Source organism: Syngnathus leptorhynchus, chromosome 2 (assembly GCF_054491065.1).
Source record: "Syngnathus leptorhynchus isolate UIUO chromosome 2, UIUO_Slep, whole genome shotgun sequence".
NCBI lineage: Eukaryota > Metazoa > Chordata > Actinopteri > Syngnathiformes > Syngnathidae > Syngnathus > Syngnathus leptorhynchus.
Window position 1 is genome coordinate 12,228,119 of NC_141196.1, and position 17,748 is coordinate 12,245,866.

At 41.2% G+C, this 17,748-nt stretch overlaps 2 protein-coding genes across 3 annotated transcripts; both read left to right on the forward strand.

The window, feature by feature from the left end:
• Positions 1-1,325: 1,325 nt before the first annotated feature.
• gsr (glutathione reductase) lies at positions 1,326-7,421 on the forward strand. 2 transcript variants are annotated; one of them, XM_085905810.1, is made up of 13 exons: positions 1,326-1,551; positions 1,878-2,055; positions 3,170-3,196; positions 3,300-3,388; positions 4,026-4,095; positions 4,201-4,348; positions 4,497-4,551; positions 4,640-4,739; positions 5,165-5,401; positions 6,054-6,165; positions 6,267-6,398; positions 6,475-6,608; positions 6,883-7,421. In XM_085905810.1, the coding sequence occupies exons 1-13, from the start codon at positions 1,496-1,498 to the stop codon at positions 7,030-7,032; spliced, it is 1,488 nt and encodes a 495-aa protein (XP_085761936.1). In that variant the 5' UTR covers positions 1,326-1,495; the 3' UTR covers positions 7,033-7,421. The 2 variants fall into 2 exon arrangements, with proteins under 2 accessions (XP_085761936.1, XP_085761935.1); XM_085905809.1 differs by lacking the exon at positions 1,326-1,551 and having other exon boundaries at positions 1,794-2,055.
• Positions 7,422-7,755: 334 nt separating this feature from the next.
• On the forward strand, positions 7,756-16,480 carry slc30a9 (solute carrier family 30 member 9). Its single transcript, XM_085906237.1, has 18 exons — positions 7,756-7,887; positions 8,266-8,375; positions 8,469-8,648; positions 9,359-9,406; positions 9,583-9,682; positions 9,820-9,912; positions 10,015-10,097; positions 10,830-10,888; positions 11,016-11,083; positions 12,109-12,267; positions 12,351-12,486; positions 12,569-12,608; positions 13,500-13,571; positions 13,835-13,942; positions 14,178-14,343; positions 14,650-14,779; positions 14,881-14,994; positions 15,676-16,480. The coding sequence occupies exons 2-18, from the start codon at positions 8,288-8,290 to the stop codon at positions 15,718-15,720; spliced, it is 1,689 nt and encodes a 562-aa protein (XP_085762363.1). The 5' UTR covers positions 7,756-7,887; positions 8,266-8,287; the 3' UTR covers positions 15,721-16,480.
• Positions 16,481-17,748: the final 1,268 nt, after the last annotated feature.

Genomic DNA, 17,748 nt, shown 5'->3' on the forward strand with positions numbered 1-17,748 from the left:
AGGAACTGTATACCAGTTACCTTACATTTACTTAATATGTGTTGAAATGTTTAGGTAGGACTAGATATTATTATTATTATTATTATGTGTTGTGTTAGTTTACTAAGAAGATAAACTTAGCAAGGGTTTAGTTGCATTGTTCCACAGGTAAGCGGCATTCAACGTGTTTCAAGTTATCTGATCACAGTCGAGGAGGAGTCGGCCACCCATGGAGAGGACAACTGGTTGAGGGAAGAGAGCAGACTCTGCAGTCCCAATGCGGGGGTCGAGGGCCGACAAGTGCTAGGTCACACTACACTACATTCCTTAGCTAATTAGCGTTGCTACAACCACTATCTCCCCTCCCTTTAGTGTGGCAACGCCTCTGTAACCAGGGCAACCAAGACATTAAAAAGAGGAGCACGTGGAGGAGGAACTCAGAACTGGTGGAGATTGTAACTGAGCTTCCTTTCTCTATCGTTCTGCTCGCGAGGCTAGCCCTAGCCCAACCCTAACCCTAGGCTTGGGGTTAGGGTTAGAACTAGGGTTAGGGTTAGAGCTGGGATTAGGGCTAGGGTTAAGGTTAGAGTTAGGGTTGGGGCTAGGGTTGGGCTTGGGGTTAAGGTTAGGGCTAGGGTTGGGCTTGCGGTTAAGGTTAGGGCTAGAGCTAGGGTTAAGGCTAGGAGTTAGGGTTAGAGCTAGGGTTGGGGTTAGAGCTGGGGTTAGGCTTGGGGTTAAGGTTAGGGCTAGGGTTAGGGCTGGGGTTAGGGTTGGGCTAGCTCTAGCCGCTAGAGCTAGGGCTATGGAACTCTCGCTTTTGATGTTTGGAAGGTCAGCACTACATGCGCACTCTTCTCCGTGAGAACTTGCGTACCTTAAAGCATCCAAACATCGCATGACAGCTGATGCTGAGCTCCCATCAGGCAATGGTAGCATTGGCCGAGTAATTGTGTTGTTAGCTACAGTAAACACTATCTGTTAAAGCTGCTGTGTCACAGTAGCACAGCGGTTAGGCTTTGCCAAGTAAACTGTTCCTAATACTTTGAGTCACGAGTTCAAATCACGTTGATGACTTTTATGTTGTTTTTGTGTGTGTGTGTGTGTGTGTGTGTGTGTGTGTGTGTGTGTGTGTGTGTGTTTGCTCTTTATTGCAGTCAGTCGCAAATGCAAACGAGACTTTTTATTCAGTATTTTTTATTGAGAATTTGAACAGTTTTGCAATCAGGGAAGTTCCAATTCGCTTGTGACGAATCTGCAGTCACGAAACACAAAACTGCGCAACTCGCCTTACCATAACCGTCGTAACTCGAGACGGAGTAAGATAACATGGGAGCAACTTGAAATGTAACACCCACATTTCAAAAGGTGGCGTCGACGACTGATTGGTTGCAACCTTGTCCGATCGGAAAATACAACTTTACTTAAACTCAGCCGCTAACGTGCAACATTCAAAAAACAGGAGAACACATTATTTAGAGTTAGAAGTTATTAAATGACGCTGAAATGAAATGGAAATATGTTGTTTCTAAAGACAAGCAGTTTTCTTCAAAGCGTGTCCATTCCACTCCACAGGTATGTTATTCTAGTCTTCGAATTGATGTGAGCTTGCATTAATCCATAAAACTCCATTTGCGAGTTCAAATCTCGTCGCTCTTGTTTTCAGTTGTTGTTGCAAAGTGAGCCTCACCGTGACCATTGTGGGGACTTTTTTCTAGGATGTACACACTATTGTTGCGATTCATAATGACACAGCAGCAGTCAGCCAGCCAGCCGCTGGCTTTCGCTTGACCCTCCCACTCCCTCGTTTGTCCCACGCCCAGCTTCCTGATTATGGCGATAATAACCCGCCTAACTGGCACTCAAACGCCTTTCCTTTTCTTCTTCTCGTCCGTCACCAGGCATTTCTCGACTCACCTTGTTCCCCGTCGCAGAATGGCAGCATCAACAAGCGAGGTTACCCGCTTTGACTTCCTGGTGGTCGGCGGAGGTTCCGGAGGACTGGCAGGGGCCCGGAGGGCGGTGGAGCTGGGGGCCAAGGCAGCCGTGATCGAGAGTCATAAACTCGGAGGTACCTGCGTGAGTAACAACTGCTATGGTAACACCTGACACCCCATGCGTGACAGTCAAAGCGTGGACGCGAAGCCTCCCGAAACTTCCCTGGAAGACCGTTAAATATGTATGATAAAACATTATAACGGACACACACGGTTGAAGTCTGGTTAGTTTATCAAATTTTCTAAATTTAGGGTCAGAGGTCAAAAAAATCAAACACAATTTCATCACTCTATTAATCCTATAAAGAAAGTTAGATGTTACTTTCTCCGCGTGCCCCCTTTTATAAAATGCAGTTACATATATTCTGGAGAAAAGTGTCTTCAATTTCAAAATGATATCCGCTTAGAAATGTTAGGTTCTCTATGTGTACGTAATATTGTGGCAATATTGCGACAAGGGAAGTTGTGTTGAGGAAATGTCGCCCTTGTGTGACTACCACGTTTTCCAAAAAGCCTACATGTTTGGTTCATTGAAAATTTCCCATAGGTGTGAATATGTCTATGTTTGGTTGGTGACCTTAAACGTGAAATAAACACAAGTGACTGTTAATTTAGGAAACCTGTGGTGTAGAAATAATGTTGGGTGGTCTGATAAATTAGTTTTAGGCATTGTATATTACAGAGCTACCTCTACTTACAAACTTAATTCGTTCCACGATCGAGTTTGTAAGTAGTGAAGTTTGTAAGTAGAAGCAACGTGTCCCATAGTAATCAATGTAAAAGCAAGTAATGCGTCCCGTACTATGCCAAAAGTTGCTCTGTGTAAGACACACAGAAAACGACAGTTTTGTTTTTGCAAACCTTGATAACAAAAAATAAATGTCACTATTCTTGACCTCTTAACTTTGCTTGGGGAGGAACCTGTGACTCATTTTCTACACTTGCTAAAATTCGCCAAGACGAACAGGGAATGGCCAAGCAAAGGAAGAGGGGGGGGCGCCGGTTCGGAAGTTGATGCAAAAAAAAAAAAAAAAAGCGAGGCTCCGGTTCGCATGTCAAAATGTTCGCTAGTAGAGGCGTTCGTAAGTAGAGGTACCAGTGTATTATCATGATTATTTTTAATTATGTTATGCATTAATTGCACTATTGCCATTTGTCAAAATTGACCAAAGAATATGTGCCCTATATTATTACAGGTCAATGTTGGCTGTGTCCCAAAGAAAGTAAGCCTTTTTGCTCTCCATGCAGCATCACTATTATCTCTGCTCAAAACCGTAAAGTCAAACTTGACCTAAAATGTATGGGCTCCTCCCTCCATCTTCCCAGGTCATGTGGAATGCGGCAGTCCATGCAGAGTTTCTTCACGACCACGCCGATTACGGTTTCGACGTAGAAAAAGTTCATTTCAGTTGGGAGTAAGTGATTTCTCTGTCACCATTTGATTGGGAAATACGTTACGGCGATGAATGGAACAAAAGCAAAATCATAGCATCTTGCATGTCGGCTCTTGTTGGCTCGCTTATCAGTCAAGGTTGTACTAATGAAAGGCAGAGTTCAGGGAAGTGTGTTCAAAACAAAAAAAGTGAACAGGAAACCCAGAAAGCAAGTTAGCAAACTTAAATGATATGATCGTTTGAACGCTATTTTAGCAAGTTCAGGTTTATCAACCCGTATCATACATAGCAGGTTTTTCCGGAATTTTGTCACATGATATTTGTGCCTATAGTTTTTAAAATCATTTTGCCAACAGAGGCTAATATTGCCCAGCATGGCGTCTCCCTTGAAATGATTGAAGATTGATGATTTATTTTGTTTTATTTGTATCCCACAAACGCAGTTTTAAAGCAAATAACTTTCTTGCTTGACATTTTGTGACTTTCAAAGCATGTTTTCCAAAAATGCTGGTCAAATTCTGACTTACAAACTTGGGAGCATTTGTGGTTCCACTGTATTGAAGTAATAATCCAAGTATTGTTTTCAAATTTGAGACAAAAAAAACCCTGTAAATAGGATTTGAAACAATTGCTATATTGTCATCTTGTGTGTTTCCAGAACGCTCAAAACAAAAAGGGATGCGTATATCAGTCGCCTGAATCAAATTTATCGCAACAATCTTGATAAGGTAAGGACTAATTGTTTTACTTGGTGTGTAAAGTGTTTCCCATCATCCAGAGATGAATCTAACAAGTGACGGTCATAATTTCTGTGGACATTTCCTCCTGGGTAGGCTAAAATCCAAACCATTGAAGGTCATGCCAGGTTCACGAGTGATCCAGAGCCAACGTTGGAGGTCAATGGCAGGAAGTACACGGCGCCTCACATCCTCATCGCCACTGGGGGGCAGCCTTCGGTGGTGTCTGATGCAGAAATTCCAGGTAGGACCTTCTCAAATACTTACAGGACATTAAATGGCAATCAGCTTGGTGTTAAGTGCACGAGTGACCGGTGTTACTCTGCTCATTATATCACGACTAGCGCAATTAAGCTCAATTGTTGAGATGATTTGTTATTTGATAAATCCAGGTGCAAGTCTGGGAATCACCAGCGATGGCTTCTTTGAACTTGAGACCCTTCCAAAGTAAGCATTCTAATTCTGTGCTTATAGTGACGTCGCACTCAAAGAAATGAACCGTGCATGGAAATGAGCAATTTTATTCTCTCAACAGGCGTAGTGTTGTTGTGGGGGCCGGTTACATTGCTGTGGAAATGGCAGGCATCCTGACCAACCTAGGCTCTAAAACCTCCCTTATCATACGGCAGGGTGAGGTAAGAACATGACTAAAGAAATATAAGTAGATACTCGCATCACACCTATTGAGCGTTCCAGTCAAATGACAACACATGCAAGAATATTACAAGCTCTGTTCTGAAGCGAGTGCAAAATTATGATTCGTTGTTTGCTTTTCCATGCCCAGTCAAATCCCCATTCAAACCACCATTAACTTTCCAAGAATAAAGTCCAACTATTAAATGGAAAAACTTCAAATTATGCATAGTCATAGTATTATGAGGGGGAAAATAACTATTTGACAAAGTTGTAATTTTCTTTGGGGCTGAAATGAATTTCGTAATTTCCATTTCATTGGGGAAAGATGAGTTGACATTAAAGTGTTTTGATTTACAAGTCACGGGACACAATAAACTCATAAGTCAAGACGCCACAGATGCTCTAATATTTACTTGTTTTGTAGGTTTTGAGGACCTTTGACAGCTTCATAAGTACAAACTGCACCAAAGAGCTGCAGAACGCTGGCGTGGATTTGCGGAAAAACTCTCAGGTGACATCGGTGCACAAAACCGACACGGGGCTGGAGGTGACGCTTGTCACCAAAGACACAGAGAAAAGCAGTACAATTTCAGAAGTGGACTGTGTTTTGTGGGCCGTCGGCAGGAAGCCCAACATCTCTGGACTAAATATTGGCGAGATGGTATGTGCTCTTAAAACAACTGTTTTCTTAATTGTTCATTTTTTTGGGTCCCCTTCATACCAAAGCTGTCATTGCGTGGCTGAAATATCACAGCACTCAGTAACCAATCAGATAGCTCTGATATTGTTCCCTATAATGCTTAGTACCTCTTGGAGGAACAGTTTTCTTGTGTCACATCTCGAGAGTGATAATATGGCTTTCTGTGATCTAGCAAATCCTTGTAGTGCTCAATTTTATGACTTTGCTGTTTGAGTTTCTCTTCTTTCACATTTATTTTTGTAGTCTGTTTTCATTTGGTGCATGTTGTTTACACAGTGCGATTGGGAAAGACTTGCAGTAGCTTAGCAGGAAAATCTGGTGTATTGACGCATTATAAGGGTTAGGGTTTCTATTTGTGGTTCATTAACAAAGGTTGTGAGCTGCTGGATTGTCCATTAACCCAGAACAATGTGTAGTTAAAATAGGTGACCAAAACAGCATCAAACTGCAACCGCAATAAGAACCATAATTTTAAATAACTACCTTCTGGATATTTTGCCAGGACTGATTGACTATTCATTTAGATGTCATTATATTTGCACAGGTGTATCTTGGGAATGTCAGCTGACTGCAGAGGTCTTTATAACCATTCGGTATGCATTTTTGTCATCAGGGTGTAGACACAGACGAACAGGGCCACATCGTGGTGGACGAGTACCAAAACACCAGTCGACCGGGAATCTACGCCGTCGGAGATGTCTGCGGCAGAGCTCTTCTCACACCTGGTAAGATGTGACGTGTGTGTATGTAAAAACATTATTGAAAAACTTGATTTTTATTATTTTTTTTATTGTGTGGTCAACTGTACTATTTTGTTTCTTTCCAGTTGCCATTGCCGCTGGAAGGAAGCTGGCACACAGACTGTTTGAGGGCAAGAAGGATTCTAAGTTGGACTACTCCAACATTCCCACGGTGGTTTTCAGCCACCCACCCATCGGCACTGTGGGCCTCACAGAAGGTCAGGAGGGATGACCTTCCAGAGTTCCACATCCACGGGTGACTCGACTGTTTTCTTTTTCCCCTCCCTCCCACAGAAGAGGCCATAATAAGCAGTGGCAAGGAGAACGTGAAGATCTACAAGACCTCCTTCACGCCACTCTATCATGCCATCACCAGCCGCAAGAGTCCATGTATCATGAAGATGGTGTGTGTGGGCGAGGAAGAGAAGGTAGGAGTCACCTGCTACAGAAATGTGAACTGGAGAAGGCGGCAAAGCACTATTTTTCTATTCGGCAGAATTCTTGCATAAAATCAACACCCTCCCTCACGTCAACATAGATTGACCACAACATGGCACCAAATTAATTCTTTTATATTGGACAATGCTTTGTTTGTCCTGACCACAAAAATAAAGCAAATTATGCGCACATAGTTGATTGCATGATTTTTTTTTTTTTTTTATACAATTGTCAGGTTAAGCATGCTAATGTTTTCTCCCCTAGGTGGTAGGTCTGCACATGCAGGGTATGGGCTGTGATGAGATGCTGCAGGGCTTCGCTGTGGCCATCAAGCTTGGGGCCACCAAAGCAGACTTTGATAAGACTGTGGCCATTCACCCCACTTCCGCCGAGGAGCTTGTCACCATGCGTTAACAGGACACAGCTGGGGCAGGGGGCTCAAGTACATTTTCATCCCACAATAAAATACAGTTGATGAAACAACACTCATTTCTACTCTTTTAAGTGATCCTTGTGGTGCACAGCCTTTCAATTTTTCTGCCATTTATCAATCTGCATCATTCCTGACTTATAGTTTTATCAATTTGTACTGTGGGTCTTCTTGACTGAGTGGCAATTAGAATTGGACTCTACATTCACTGCGTGATTGCATGGAAAGTCTAAAGACTTATTATTATTGTCTTATGTTTGATCTCAAGTGAATTTTTTGTCAGAACACTGTTCCTCGCTGAGGAGCCTAACTAATATCAGTTATAAGTGACGTCTACTGTATTGTTATAAAGAATAAATACACATGCATTCTCTTTTTGTGTTTTGGGGACTCTCTTGCTTTTATTGTATGTTTGTGTGTGTGTAATTGTTGTAGCAACCATATTCAAGTCCACTCCTTGGTCCATTGTGTTTGTTTACATAAGGTGAATAAACCAGAAGTACTGGTCATACCAAAACTAGGGGTGGGGAATCTACAGCCTCCAGTTGAACCATAATCTATTAATGGTTAGTGGAGTTTTTTTAAGTCTCAAAACATGTTAATTGTAGATTTATCACTTCTATGAGAAAAAGCTAATACGTTAATAAACGTCAAGTGACACTGCAAATATCGCGATAAATAGTCACGTTACTTGAATCGAGTGCCGTGCTCTCACGAGAGGATTAACGTGACGTTCTCTAGCGTCACGGATCACGTGTACATTGTTTGTAGCGCTTACAGTGTCCATAGGCTCGCGAAAATGGACATAGACTATGCCGAACAAATCTCACCGTAGAGCGGTACGACTTTTGTCAAACATCTCATCCGATTGTACGCGCCAGTTTGGTCTCGTGGATGTTATGCGTCGATTAAATTACCAAACGTCTCTCATCTTGCCGCTAGTCAAAGATGCTAGCTTATTAGCCACCGATTTAAGCAGCGGTAGCACGACCGGTAAATACAGTGACCTTATCAAAAACGTCACTAGAGTAATCGAGTGAAGTATCGAAAAATCAATATGAAGGTCATTTGTATGCGGTCGATTTAGATCCGTTTCTCGAGCGTGTCATGTGTGTAGTGGTAAGAGGACTCGGGAGTTAATCTGTTTGAATGAGTTTAAGTCTGGAAGCGGGATCTTCTGCTGACAAGCATATTTGATTTGGTCTGATAATCGCCAGTTGGTCCGCGTCGTCTGCCAGGATGCTCCCCAGCCTGGCCCATAGACCGTGGCAGTTCTTCTGCAGGGTCTCCTGGAGGCACAGATCGAGGTTCCACCAGCCGTGCCTTGGTGAGGTTACCCTCAGACCCACATGTTGAAGAACCTGTCGTGATTACTTGGAACTTTTATCGATTTGCTTTTTATGTTTTATCGTTCTGGCAGGTTGGCAAACCGGAGCCGCATTTCCCTCGTGCTTCAGATCACTGGACTGTCGAGTTGCCTCGCTGGGAGCAGCCAAGGTCCACTTCTACTCCACCTTTGGAAACAGCAAAGATGGACCTCCAAAATCTCCGTCGGATGCCACTGAAAATGTGGCTGCCAAACCAAACATAAACACTCCAGGTGACACTCTTTTCATCTTTGAAAGATCAACGGTTAACTTTTCAAATGTTTTACACCAAGTTCCACCATCAGCATAAATTAGAGTAGCTTAGTAGACCCAAGCGTTCATTTCAATGAAGGCTTGTTTTCTGAACAGGATACTTTAAATATCGAAAAATATAAATCTGTACTTGAATTGTGGCTCAATTGAAATGTTGAATATAGTTCAAAGATACCCACATTTGGAAAACAAACAGTTTAAGATGGTTCAATGTAACTGATATACTGATGTACCATGCCATCGTAGGATATAAAGATATATTGATAGAAACTTGATAAATATCATGAGGGACATTCAATTGTCACAGCAGCAACATTCACACAATGACTACATAAAAAACGTGAGGCGTCAAATTTCAAAACTGGTGTTTTATCCATTAAAATAATTGCTGGTTCTGTGGTTCAATAAGAATTTGTATTGTCTTCTACTTCTATACCTGTAGTATTGCTGAGTCTCTGTATTTAATATAGTTTTAATAAACCACGACACACATTCTACCAGAAAAGTACAAATGCAAAGTGATTAAAACAACTGATGTACGGAACTAATCTGATTAACGTCAATTGGTTTTGGATTCCTTTTCTTTTATTTTCAATGTCTTTTGTAATGTGTTTTTAAGTTGGGATAAGACCATATGGGCATTTACTCTATGTATTTGTTGCTCTAATAGGTACTGCCGTTAAGGGGCTCACTAAAGCAGAGACCATTCAAGTGAAAGGTAAAGTGAAATCTATCATCACTCTCATTTCTCCATTCAAAGCCGTTCAACATTCCAATTCTACCCATGTACAGTTGAAAACAGTTTAAGAGCATTGATACCTCCGGCTAACGTTAACAAACTTTTGAAAATGTAAGCCTGTCCTGCCTGCATCATGCTTCTCTTTTTGCATTCAGTTCGGGCCGTCTTGAAGAAGCGGGAATATGGCGCAAAGTATACTCAGAACAACTTCATCACTGCTGTCCGAGCCATGAATGAGTTCTGTCTTAAACCAAGGTAAAATTTCATGCTCCGCAGCTCACATTCCTTTTTAGTTAACTAGTGACCGTGCCGCCGCCATTAGCTGATAACGAGAAGCACCGTCATCTCACACGAGCGTATCCGCGTTTTCGCCATGTCTCGTGGACTCGCAGTGACCTGGAGCACCTTCGCAAGATCCGAAGGCGCAGCCCCCACGATGACACAGAGGCCTTCACTGTGTTCCTGCGCTCGGACGTGGAGGCAAAGTCAGTGTTGATTCCCTTACGTTATTCATTCAAGTTATTCATTAATAAAAATAAAAAAAAGTTCTGGCTTTGAATCATATATTTTTCTCACGCTCTGTTTAGAGCATTGGATGTGTGGGGAAGCCAAGAAGCTCTGGCCAGGGAGAGAAACCTACGGAAAGAAGTGGAGCGAGAGTACCAAGAAAGTAAGATTAAGTGCTAGAAATATACGCATAATGCACACTATACTTTCTCAGATTTCACCAGTTTAGAGGAATTTTTATTGTGTGTGTTGTCTGTTTATTGTATGCATATATATGTATATTAATTCTACTCATGGGATCGGTAACATACACCCGAAGCTCGATTTTTACATGCTTCAATTCTATGCGACTTTCTGTCTAACACGATTTGGTTATGGACCTCAATTTTTTTTTGTCATAAATACATTTTCAAGTAGTATTTTAAATGGACGCTATAAGGACCATACGAAGCCAAATGACTAGCGCGTAAACCTTAGTGCTCATGATTTGATGAGTAGTCGGGCTGTTTGATCTTTATGCCTGCTTTATTACAGTGTTAAGAATAGCTAGGATTGTTTTTGATTCGAAAAGGGCAAATTTCGCGGAAGCACCTCATCTACAGTCACTCAAAAGTCAAAGACTGTGGTCGAAACCACTAGTAGAATAACTCTTCCATCCAATTCACAGAGCATCCAAAATGACTTACTCAATCCGCCTGATTGCTTCTCTTTTAGTAGGCTTTGGTGTGTGGAGCAAACGGACCTTAACGGCTGTCCAACAACATGCCTGACGTCTAAAACATGCCTTTCTAAAAAAATGACTTTCTATACTATACAACGCGCTTTTGAATGAATGAATGAATAGGACCTTCCTTAAATCATTTAGTCATTGCCTCTGTCTTTTTCTTACCTCCAGATATCTTTCGTAGTCAGCAGCTGTTGAAGGAATACAAAGACTTCTGGGGAAACACAAGGGTACCTATGTTTATTTTCACTGGACATTTTATTGGACACAGTTAGAATCCTTTTTTTTTTTTGTCTAAATTAATGTGAAATTATAACATCACGAAGTTAATTTATTTCTGTTCTGTTTTTTCTGAAGCCTCGACCAGGCAAGAGGACAACATTTCTACAAGGTCCAGGCAAAGTGGTCATGGTTGCCATTTGCATGTAAGTGAAGTACAATAGTTTTTTTTTTCCCCCTCCTAGCAATTTCAGATTTCTTGTGTGCTGTTACCGAGCATGTATTAAAATGTACTTCTTGTTTTAAGAACATTCATAGCTCATAGGGTGGCATGTAAGAGAAAAAAAAAAATAGAGAAAGAGCATGAGTATTACGTTTCATATGAGGTTATGTTGTGTGCTCAATTAAGATGATTGCGTTAGAAGACACGTGCAGTCACATGGACACAAGAAATTTCCTTCAATAGAGTGGCTGGAGAAAAAAAAAGCTCACTGGACATGCTCACTGTTGGAGATTATTATTAGTCCTTTGCTTAATTGAAGTCTCATGCAATTTCACATAAAATTTTTAACTTCTAGATTGGGATTTTTTATTTTTTTTTAACATTTGAGGTTCCTCTGTCAATGCAAATGACAGGTTAGCAAAGGTCTCGGCGATTTGATTCATTAATATTTTGGGTTTATTGGACTGGGGAAAGGGCGGCTCAGTGGAGTACTGGTTAACATGTCCACCTCACGGTGCAGAGGCTGCAGATTTGAGTGCAGGTCTGGCCTTCCTGTGTGGAGTTTGCATATTCTCCTGCGTTGTTTTCCTCCCACATCCCAAAAACATGCATGGTAGGCCGATTGAGCACTCCATATTTCCCCTAGTGTCAGTGCGAATGGTTGTTCGTCTACGTGTGCTCTAGCAACCAGTTCAGGGTGTCCCCTATTGCCAGTAGTTAGCTATGATAGGTTCCATGACACCGGCGACGCTTGTGAGGAGAAGCGGTTCAGAAAATGGATGGATGGGTAGTCTGAAGTATTTTTTTTCTTTTGCGGCGAAAGCCAGAGGTTCAGCATTAAAAACAATAAAACAGTTGATCTGAGTAATGGAATTTGCGTTTTTTTATAAGAAAAAGGAAAACTTTAAATTGTAAATGTGCTTTTTGTGAATAAAACTTAAAATTAATTGGGATTACCTCCTTCTGTTTGTGATTGATATTTCAACCACTGCTTTTCTTTCTTTGCAGAAATGGGCTGAACTTCTTTTTCAAGCTGTTGGCGTGGGTCTACACAGGCTCAGCGAGCATGTTCTCCGAAGCCATTCACTCTCTAGCCGACACCTGCAATCAGGCCCTGCTGGCTTTGGGCATCAGCCAGTCAGTGCGGAACCCCGACGCCGGGCATCCGTAAGATTTTTATACAAACCTGTCATGATGAGAGGAAGTAGAGGTTGTCACAGGCCATCAAAGTAAAAAGATTGCTCTTTCAGGTACGGCTTCTCCAACATGCGCTACATCGCCTCCCTCATAAGTGGCGTGGGCATTTTCATGATGGGCGCTGGCCTTTCCTGGTACCATGGCATCATGGGACTGCTGCACCCGGAGCCTATAGAGTCTTTATTATGGGTTAGTGTCCAATCATACTTCCTACCTCTCATACAAGTTACCCAAAAAGGAGATCTAATGCTTTGTGCTTCCTTTGTGGCAGGCATACTGCATTTTGGCGGGTTCTCTGGTGTCAGAAGGAGGTATGTCACAGATGTCCAGATGACTGTACCGACCCTCCCACAAATAGTCAAAACTCACAAATAATTGACGTCACTCGTCAAAGATGTCTGAAATTGACTCTAGGTGCTACAAATTGTCTGAAAAGCACTCAAAACAGACAGGTATCAAAGAACACAAACTGATATTGCTTTTCGACTGATGTATTTACTTTGCGTGTAGCAACACAGACAATCAGCAAAGCATCAACACCTTGCATCTAACATAAATAATCTTCAGATTATAGGCTCATCTGGAGTAGTAGCATATTAGCCTAAATAGCACTAGCACAAACTGACATGACATCACACTTGAGCAAAAAAAAAGTGCTCACACTTTAACACAAACGGTATACTTAGCTGATGAAAACCATTTAAACATAATCATAAATATGAGTCAACACAGGCAAATTGTAAGTGGAAAGCAGACTACGTGGCCTATATTATTAAATGTGTCTGTAAAGGAGCAAAGACAAACTGAGCACAAGGTGCTTTCAATGTCCACTAACAAAATAAATCATCTCCACCGCAGACAAAAAAACAAAACACCATCAATAAATACAACCGAACCACAACACCAGGAGATGACGCCAAATTAATACGTTTATTGCCTTAGCCTCGGGCTAAACTTGTGAATGAGCAAGGTTTTTGGTAAATAAGAGGATGTTGATCAGTCACATTTTATTTATATAGCACTTTCATACATAAAAATGCAACTCAAAATGAAAACATCCAAAATACAACACCTAAACATCTGCTAAGAGGCAAATTCGTGAATGTGAAACGAATATACGGTGGTTCACTGTACTGCAGTCTTCTACTCTGTTTTGATTTGTTTTATTTAATCTTATTTGGATTTTTTTTCCCCCTCAACAGCCACACTGCTGGTAGCCATCAATGAGATAAAGCGAAGCGCCCTAAAACACAGACTCTCCTTTTATGAATATGGTACGTTGCAATTCAAGTACTCTATTTCTGCAAAATGATTTGACTTCAGATCGTCAAATCGGGAGGGGCGGGCTTTGTTCAAACAGTATTTAGAAGAGTAAAGATTATCAATGTTTTGTAGACATTTTGACTGACGTATGACCTAATGTGACTATGATAGTAATAATCCTAATTTGAATTTGAATTGTATTGGTGACAGTAAAGAATTACAGTGATGGGGAAATAGACAAAAAAAAAAAACTAAAGGCATATTTTGTGCATAGTAATGCAGAGTCGAGATCCGAGCACCAACGTAGTGCTACTTGAGGATACCGCTGCAGTGCTCGGTGTCATCATGGCTGCGGGCTGCATGGGACTCACGTCACTCACTGGTAAATGCAAACTCATTCTCACAATAACAAAGTTCATTTAAACTGTACTTATTTGAACCCTAGAATGCATGTCATGTTTAATCATAATATAACAATTACATTTGATTTATTCTGATATTTCAGCCTCATGACACTCAGCAGCTGATACACAGTACTTTATCCTCTTGTGTCTGAACTTTGACCTCTAATTCCCGCTGCAACTCATTCATGTGGGCGTGTCTTGGGTTTTTCCTAGGTAATCCTTACTATGACAGTTTGGGCTCGCTGGGAGTGGGAACGCTGCTCGGCACAGTCTCTGCCTTCCTCATCTACACCAACACAGAGGCACTGCTTGGACGCTCCATACAGGCCGAGCAAGTCCAGAAACTCACAGAGTTCTTGGAGAATGACCCCGCTGTGAGGTCAGTCTGAAAGTTTCATTTGGTATCAAAATCTAGCGCAGCAGTCTCCAAACACTGGGGGATTAAAAAAAAAAAACGCAAGCTAACCATAATAAAATAATAATAATATAATTTTATGGAAATGATATTCAAGATTCAAGAGGTTTTTTTTTAAGTCATAGTTTATTGTGCTGGTCACTCCATCGCTTGCCAATTTAGGAGGTTTTTGACATTTTCTATTCCCGACACATGACTGACTGTTTGTTTGTTTGTTTGTTTGTTTGTTTGTTTGTTTGTTTGTTTGTTTGTTTGTTTGTTTGTTTACAGGGCTATCCATGACGTAAAGGCCACCGATATGGGACTGAGCAAAGTGCGCTTCAAGGCGGAAGTTGACTTTGATGGCCGAGTGGTAACACGCTCTTATCTGGAAAAGCAAGACATCGACCAAATCCTCAATGTAAGTCAAAGACTTGTCACATATGATGTTTCTCTATGGGTGGACTCACACAATTGATAAGCTGAGATTCAACGATCATCAATGTGTGGGTGTCATTGCAGGACATTCAACAGGTGAAGACGCCAGAGGATCTTGAGAGCTTCATGCTGAAACACGGGGAGAATATTATCGACACCCTGGGTGCTGAGGTGGACCGCTTAGAGAAAGAACTCAAGGTAAGTGAAGGTTCATGCCTTCTGAACAGCGTGTGCGGTTTCATTAGAAAGTAAGATCATAGCTGAGTTTTTTTTGGGCGGTGCTGGAATGACTTAAACCGCTGGAACCGCTTTGATGTATGAGTAAATTAAGCTTAGCCATGTGACAAATAAGAGTATGTAGACTTTAGTGCAATCCACGGTGAACTAAGAGAATGAAAATTTGAAGCACTTGCATTTTGAAGCATGCGCACTCCAGTGCAATAGAGAGAAACAAGGCTACCACCAATTTCTTCAGCAAAGGTGCAAGCAAAATGCCCTAAAAAATTACTTGCAGTATTCCCCCAAAAGACGAATTACGTGCATTGATTTATTATACACATACTTTAGTTAATTATCCAGTAAATTGGTCTTTGGGTGATTGTCTCCTTCGGGTATCTGTAGCAGAAAGATGGCGTGAGACATGTCAGTGTCCTGGTGAAGTGTGATTCATGTAATTTACTTACTGAGCGATAACTAGACCCTCCTTTGTTTAAGTAAAATTAAAAAATATACGTTGACATGTTTTTTTTTTTTATTACTAAAATTGTTTTTAAAATGAATGAACATTGAAAAATGAAAACATCATACACACTGGCCTTTTGAACAGTAAAGTTTTTGAAAATGGGTTATACAGAGTTATAAATTCAGCTTTCTCCACAGCAACGTAACCCAGATGTCCGTCATGTAGACCTGGAGATCTTATAACAACACTAACATGATGCTTAAGGACCTGCAAGATGAAGAAGAGGAAAAAGGACGAGCACTCCTGCCTCTGCCGTCCACCTCCCATTCCTTTTAGAAAAGCTCTGCCTCCTCACAAGCTTCCGTGCAAAGACACTTGAACAGTTAAGAGTACCAAACAGTTCAACACAATCATATTTTATGAAAGAAGCTCTCCTCTCATTTCAGCACAGCACAGGTATGACTGTTTTCATTGATATTTCTTCCTTAATCACGTCACAACATGATATCATGTTACCTAACTATTAACTCTGGACAGACTTGATGAAGATTTAATACGATTTATTGCAAATCGTGCATATAAAAAGTGTCCAGGCATAAATAGTAACCTTTGAATAGAGTGACCTGCAAAACGAATCAAAACACATGACTTTATAATCTGTAACATAAAGACAGAACTACAGCATATATATATATATACCAGTTTGGGTATTTCCAATCCAACAGGGTAATAACATTTTTTTTTTTTTAACTCTGCTCGCAAAACACAGAATTTCCTCTTTTGGCAAAATGTGTATAAAAATCGATTTGCCCCATTTGCAGAGTGTTCTGCCCAGCAGTTGCGGCCACAGTCATTTGATGTAAGTTAGTGAGGAGGATGCATCATGTAATATTTGACTTGTGAGAGTGTGTGTGGGGAGGTGGTAAGCATCTGCTGCACTGATGCAGGAGATGGAACGAATTTGCAAAAAATAATTTATTAAACTATTTTGATTTCTCTTGGTGCCTGCCGTGCATACCCTTTATTTCCACTTCCTAATCAAATATCACTCACTGTAACACAACTAATGTATAACTGGTGCTTGAGAGAGAATTGTTGCAACAGAATGTTTATTATTGCAGTATTATCATTGTTAGCAGTGGTGTAAAAGCTACTGTATCATATATCAAATATTTTGTCCCTCAGTCTGCAGTTCACTGCATTTTCTACATCGCTCTTCGTCATTTAAGTTAGCCGGTGACCTGAAGCCTAGCCAAGTATATTAATTTTTATATTAATTATTATTAATGATTAATTTTTATATTAATTCTACAGGCATAGCAGATAGTATTCACACAATTTTCTCAAGTGACCTTCGTTGACATTGAAATGTTAACGCCATTTTGCAACATACTCGAGGTGGGGACTTTTTAATTACTGGTCACAGTCTAGTCTTCGTTATTGTTTTACTTAAAATGTATGTAAACAAATACTCGGCTAGACGTGGCTTGCCATTATAAACCACCAGATGGCACCCATGTACTTCGAAGAGCAAGATTGCGTAGCTCTAGGGGGAAGGGGGCGTTGACGTCATTTTAAAAAAAAAACACACTTCCAAGCCGTCTGCGCATTAGAGCCACCATCCCTAAACATGACGGTTACCACAGTCGCTGGACCTCGCCACCATTATCGTGTGCTCGCGTCTCTGTAAATTGTAGCTATATGTACACGCTCTCCATCGTGGGACCCACTGGATTTTTTTTTTTAAGACCATATTTTAGACCAGAACGCGTGCGTAAATGCGCCATGACGGCTCCATTTTGACATCACTGACAATCATTGAATGCGTTTCTCTCCATTTGATGGGGGCGCAGTCTCGGTGCTCCTCCATCCACCCATCCCACCTTCGATCATCCATCACCTTACGCGCCAAACCCTCCTCCTCTGTCTTCACCGTGCAGGGAACATTTTTTTTTCTTCTTCGTCGAGGCTAGTCTCTTCAGAGGACAACAACAACGTGTCAATGGCGGACCTCTTTCTCCTCATCCTCGCATGCTCTACGCTTTTAGCCTCTTTACGGTGCTGCCTTGTGTGCTCATGTTCAAGCAGCATTGTACAGGGCTATGACAGCATAGAGAGATGGACATCCATCAATGACATCATCTCTGTTTTCTCCCCCAAGAAGAGCAAACAAAGACATTTTTTTTCCTCCTGTATGCTCTACAGCCAAAGATAAACGACTGGAGTATGACCCACTTATGGAAACCTTGCGAAATCTTATGTTAGTATGC

Excerpts from the sequence above, each read along its gene's own strand:
- gsr (XM_085905809.1), top strand. The coding sequence starts at position 1,810 with ATGGCGATAATAACCCGCCTAACTGGCACTCAAACGCCTTTCCTTTTC. Across the intron at positions 3,197-3,299 it reads TTGGCTGTGTCCCAAAGAAA|GTCATGTGGAATGCGGCAGT; the intron begins GTAAGCCTTTTT and ends CCATCTTCCCAG. Across the intron at positions 4,096-4,200 it reads ATCGCAACAATCTTGATAAG|GCTAAAATCCAAACCATTGA; the intron begins GTAAGGACTAAT and ends CCTCCTGGGTAG.
- slc30a9 (XM_085906237.1), top strand. The coding sequence starts at position 8,288 with ATGCTCCCCAGCCTGGCCCATAGACCGTGGCAGTTCTTCTGCAGGGTC. Across the intron at positions 10,098-10,829 it reads GGAGCGAGAGTACCAAGAAA|ATATCTTTCGTAGTCAGCAG; the intron begins GTAAGATTAAGT and ends TCTTACCTCCAG. Across the intron at positions 14,344-14,649 it reads GAGAATGACCCCGCTGTGAG|GGCTATCCATGACGTAAAGG; the intron begins GTCAGTCTGAAA and ends GTTTGTTTACAG.